This window comes from Nannospalax galili, unplaced genomic scaffold (genome assembly GCF_000622305.1).
Source record: "Nannospalax galili isolate Female #2095 unplaced genomic scaffold, S.galili_v1.0 scaffold471, whole genome shotgun sequence".
Lineage (NCBI taxonomy): Eukaryota > Metazoa > Chordata > Mammalia > Rodentia > Spalacidae > Nannospalax > Nannospalax galili.
Genome location: NW_008330333.1, coordinates 2,381,694 through 2,387,375, shown reverse-complemented (window position 1 = coordinate 2,387,375; position 5,682 = coordinate 2,381,694). Strand labels below are relative to the sequence as shown.

At 46.5% G+C, this 5,682-nt stretch overlaps 1 protein-coding gene across 1 annotated transcript in view; it reads left to right on the top strand.

The window, feature by feature from the left end:
• Tfap4 (transcription factor AP-4) overlaps window positions 1-4,625 on the top strand; it is a 16,616-nt gene extending 11,991 nt beyond the window's left edge. The window contains exons 5-7 of the mRNA XM_008846259.3: window positions 493-633; window positions 1,716-1,871; window positions 3,651-4,625. Of these exons, the coding sequence (XP_008844481.1) occupies window positions 493-633; window positions 1,716-1,871; window positions 3,651-3,845 (492 nt within the window). The 3' untranslated portion in view covers window positions 3,846-4,625. The remainder of the gene's footprint in view (window positions 1-492; window positions 634-1,715; window positions 1,872-3,650) is intronic.
• Window positions 4,626-5,682: the final 1,057 nt, after the last annotated feature.

Genomic DNA, 5,682 nt, shown 5'->3' with positions numbered 1-5,682 from the left:
ACATGCATTTCTAATCTCTATATGCATGACTATCACTGGTCACAGTCGCTCTTTTTAACAGGTGTAAAAATACAACAGAGGGCTGGGGTTTATAGTTTAGTTATGGAATGTGTTCTTAGCATGTAGATTCTGATCTCAACCCCCAGCATGTACATACAAAAATGCAGCTGAGATAAGACTATACAGGAGCCATGACACTTGGAAGGGTTTGCCTTGGTTTCCCAGGGGGTGCCCCATATTTTCTATAAGGAAGCCACCTAACTACAAAAAAGGGAGAAAGGGGTTCTATGTGGAGGGAACAGCACAGACAAAGGAATGGATTTGGGAGGGAGCTGCTTTTGGTCTCTGTCCTGAAGGAGGCACTCTCTCCTATAGTTTTAGGTTTGGGGTTGCTCTGTGCGCTGGTTTGGGGTTTTAGTGCATGGCCTTTGCAGCTGGTAGAGCAGGTGTGATTCTGCCCCACCTCTGAGTGTTATGCTGCCCCACCTGCAGGTGCGCTCACTAGAGGCCCACATGTACCCGGAAAAGCTCAAGGTGATTGCACAGCAGGTGCAGCTACAGCAGCAACAGGAGCAGGTGCGGCTGCTGCACCAGGAGAAGCTGGAGCGGGAACAGCAGCACTTGCGGACTCAGGTGAGCAAGGGGCTCTGAGAGGGGCCATCATGGGCTGCCTGGAGGTTCTCAAAACTTTGAAGCCAGGTTCAGACTGTATAAGGGGCAAAAATAAAAATGTGGTCATTGCTGGGTTTTCAGGTATCTTGTGAACATTAGTACATAGAATCCTCACAGCAATCCTTTGAAGCTTGAGTTGTTATGCTCCTGTTTTATTGCTGTGGCAGATGAGGCACAGAAAGGTCAAATAACCTGCCTGGGAACTCATGTGATTAGGAGCAGGAATTTGAATCCTCTCTGTCTAAATCTAAGGTCTATGCTCTTCCTTTTTTGATGGTGCTAGGGATTGAACCCAGGGCCAGGCAACCATTCTACCACTTGAGATCAGTGGTCTATTAGATGCTGAACTACTTCTTGGTACAGGAAAATGAAGGGGCCAGAGAATCTGGGATGGACAGAAGCTGCATTTGTTTTTTGTAGCCACAGCTGGCCTGGAACTCACTATGTAGACCAGGCTGGCCTTAGAGAGAAAAGAGAAAGAGGCTAGCATCTTACTATTCTCTTGGAGGATATGTCTGTCCAATTACCTAAAGGCCTTCCACTGGGTTCTGTTATTATTAGGATTTTTCTTTTTCTTTCTTTTTGAGACAGCCTGTAGCCATAGCTGGCATGGATTTGCTATATAGACCAGGCTGGCCTCAAACTCACAGAGATCGGCCTGCCTCTGCCTCCCGAGTGCTGGGATTAAAGGTGTGTGCTACCATGCCCTGCTAGTATTTTTCTTAATATAGGGTCTTGGTATCATCTCAGGCTGGCCTTGAGCTCACTATATAGCCCAGGATGACCTTGAATTTGTGATCCTCCTGCTCAGCTTCCTGCACACTGTGATCACAGATGTGTATCACCAGGCCCAGCATAGGTTCTACTAATACTAAGGCTTCTACCATCTTCCAGTAGTTTCATCCTGGGGACCAAGCCTTTACCCATGACTTTGGGGGAGGAGGCATTTAATATCTAAATTGTAAACAGAGACCCAGTGAGTAAGGAAGGTTGATGGGCTGGAAGAACCTGTGGGAGAAAGACTGAGGACTTCTGTCTTGCAGCTTCTGCCCCCTCCAGCTCCCACCCACCACCCCACAGTGATCGTGCCTGCACCGGCCCCGCCTCCCTCCCACCATATCAATGTTGTCACCATGGGTCCCTCCTCCGTCATCAACTCTGTTTCTACATCCCGGCAAAATCTGGATACCATTGTGCAGGTACTTAGGCTCAGGGAAGGGTGGTTTGTGGGAGGTGACCCCCCCGGGAACAGGCTTTTGAGCAGACCAGAGCATAAAAGAAGAGCAAGCAAGGACTTGTGTAGTAGGGGTAAAGATCTAGATACCCAGGTGAGTCTCCTTCCCCATGCCTAGGGACCAAGAGCCTCCTTTCAAAAATGGCATTGTGTGTGTGTGTGTGTGTGTTTACACATTCTCTTGCTTGCATGTGCAGCACACATGTGTAGAGATCACTCATGTGGGAGTCAGAGGATAACTTGCAGGTGTCACTTCTCTCCACCATTTTGGATCCAAGGACTGAATTCAGGTTGTAAGACTTGGCTGTAAGTGCCTTTATCAACTAAGCCATATCACTGGCCTGAGAAGCTTCTTTGTTCTCAGAGCAGACTCAGGTGATGAGTCTGTATCCAGGTAGTGGGTTGGTCCAGAACTTTCTCTTACCTTCATTTTACTTTTCTTTCCCTTCCTTTCTTCCTTTTGTGTGTATGTGATGTATGTGTAGGTGTATATGGTGTTTGTGTGGGGGCACAGGTGCACATGGGGTGGAAGCTAGGTATCAATCTTGGAGTATTCCTTGGAGCTGTCTACCATGTTTTTCTGAGACAAGATCTCTCAGTGAAATCTGAGGCTCACTGGTTAAGTTGGGCTGGCCAGCCAGTGAGTCCCGGGGATCCTCCTGACTTCACCTCCCCAGCCCTGGGATTACAAGTGCATGCTACCAAGCCTGACTTTTTTCTTTTTTTAATATTTTATTTATTATTTTTATATGTATGAGTGTATTGCCTGCATGTATGTGACTGCACCCGTGTCATGCGATGCCTGGGAGGTCAGAAGAGGGCGTCGGATTCTCCTGGAACTGGAGTTAAGGATGGTTTATAGCCGCTATGTGGGTGCTGGGAATTGAACCCTGGTCCTCTGCAAGAGCAGTCAGTGCTCTTAACCGCTGAGCCATCTCTCCAGCTCCCCAAGCCTGACTTTTTAATGGGTACTGGGGATTAAACTCAAACCCCCATGCTTGCACTTTATAGACTGAACTGCTTCTCCAACCTCTTTCACCTTTATTGGCAGTGACTGGGTAGGTGGTACTTAGGCCTCCTATCAGTGCTGTGGTAACATAAAAAAATAAATTAGCTAATGAATAATAAACTAAACCAAAAAGCAGAAACAAGAAAAAAAAACTATCAACCCCCAGAACTTTCATTGCATATAAGACCAGTAAACTGAAAAATACAATGACTAACAGACTAAGTTAATAGACTTTAAAATATATGAACATGGGGCTGGAGAGATGGGTCAGCCATTAAGAGCACTGACTGCTCTTGCAGAGGACCCAGGTTCGATTCCCAGCACCCACATGGTGGCTAACAACCATCTGTAACTCCAGTTCCAGGGGATCGGACACCTTCTTCTCACCTCCGCCAGTATTGCTTAACATGGGTGCACTTATACACATTCAGGCAATACACTCATACACATAAAATAAAAGTAATAAATAAAATATTAAAAAATATATGAATATAAGCCATGCTTGTCATTTCTAAACATCTGGGGCTGTGGTCTTCTTGGAAAAAGGGGTCTTTCAACTTAACAGAAGGGTCTTCTCTTTCTAACTCCACCCCCTACCTCTGCTTTGCTTAGCTTCTTTCTGAACAGTCTGGAATACGGTGTTGGAGGCAGATAGCAGCTGGCTAAGGGCCTCCACTCTCCTGGCTGGCCCAGTATCCCCTGCCAAGTCTCTGTAGCCTATCCCTTTCTGTTTAGGCTATCCAGCACATCGAGGGCACCCATGACAAGCAGGAGCTGGAGGAAGAACAGCGGAGAGCAGTCATCGTGAAGCCGGTCCGTAGCTGCCCAGAGGCTCACACCTCTGACACTGCCTCGGATTCAGAGGCCTCAGACAGCGATGCTATGGACCAGAGCCGGGAAGAGCCTTTAGGGGATGGCGAACTTCCCTGACCACCCCCCCAGCCCTCCTCTCCCTTCTGGGGGCTAGAGGGGGCCGGGGCAGCAACAAGGAGAAACATGGGTGAATGAGTGAGAAATTTTTACAAAATTATGATGTCATTTGGGTCTCTTTTATGACCTCTTTTTCAATACTGTAAGTTGACCTTTGAACGAAGCCACTCAAGCCCAGGTCCCGGGGTTGGGGTGGCACAGTGTGTGTGGGAGCATCGGGACCCCAGGGCTGGGCCTTGGCCCTGGGGGCTAGGGAAGCTGACACTGTGGTGCCTGGCCTCTCTCCGCCAAAAAACCTTTTTTTTTTTTCCATTTAAACGTGTTGTTAAAAACAGGGAAAAAATCAAACAAAACCCCAAGGTATTTCCTCTCCCCAGAGCCAGCCCTAAGACTGTCAACTTTCAACCCCTCTTTCCTCCTTTATTTGGTTTTCTTCTTTCTCCTTTAAGCACTTACATGGGTTGGGGGTCAGGCTGGGCTGGGGCTTTCTGGGGACCCGGGGGGTCTACATTGCTTCTCGGTTGGGGTTTGCTGCTGCCCTTCTCCTCTCCCTTTCCTCCCTGTCCCCACCTCAGTACCAGAATTGGCCACTCTCCATCCTTGACCCTCTACCTTTCCCTCCAGGGTTCCCATTGTTGACCCCCAAAATGTCTTTGTCTCTCTCTTTTTGTTTTGTTTGTTGTTGGTTTTATTTTGGTTTTGGTTTCTGTCTTTTTTAAAACAATTTTGAGGTCTTTGTGTCTAAGGAGAAACTATTATATTTTGTTAAGAAAGTGTGTGTGGGGGGGAAAAAAACCAAGAGGCCACCGTGCCTTTGTAAAGAAACAAAATAAAGTTTGTACTTTGTTTTTTAGATTTTGTATCTTTTGAGAGTATACTGTTCCAAGGACCTGGGCAAGGTACTTTGCCTAGACTAAGGAGTGTTCTTCGGACCTCTAAATCCAGAGGGGATTATGGGAACATGATGGTTCCCCTAAACTGTGCATGAAGTTCTAATGAAGATATTGGGGTCCTTAGGTTCCATGGGATTACTCTGAATATTCTTCAACCATGAGAGGTTATGCTGGGGATAGAAAAGTGGCTTCCAACTTCTGTTTGGTCCACCACAGGAGAGAATGAATAACCAAGCCAGTTTCTAACTCCTAGAGAAATATAGATACAGGTCCTAGTGGGCCTCCTTCCTGGGCTTGTGTAACCCACCGGTTTACAAATCTCTCTAGGGATTCATAAAAGAACATCTGTCTCCAAAGTGGGATGGTACCAACAACCCAACCCAAAGACAAGTCGTGCAAGTCCAGCATGTCATGTGTAATTGAGTCTATTAGGGGTTACTTACAGAGCAGTGAACAACTAAAGATGTTTGCATTTTTTTGAAGTTCTCCCCTAACCCCATTATTATTATTTTTTTTTGGTCTTTTTGAGACAGGGTTTCCCTGTAGCTCCAGCTAGCCTGGAACTTGCTATGTAGACCAGGCTGGCCTCGAACTCACAGAGATCCACCTGCCTCTGCCTCCCAAGTGCTGGGATTAAAGGTATGTGCCATCATGCCTGGCAAAGTTTCTATTTTATATATATGGTTCTAAGCCCACACACAGAATTAATGTAGACCTGGGCTTAGAGCAGTACCTGGTTTTAAAGCAGCAGAGGTGACTATAGGCTCAGATAACTGGGCACAAACAGAACCAGACTCTGAAAATTATGTTTTTGTGCACTCAGCCTTTGCTTTGTGATCATAAGAAGGATGGCTTTTTTTTTTTTTTTTTTTTTTTTTTTTTTTTTTTTTTTTGCTGTGGTCTGGCACAGAACACTACTTGGAAGCTGGTTGCAAGGTGGAGTT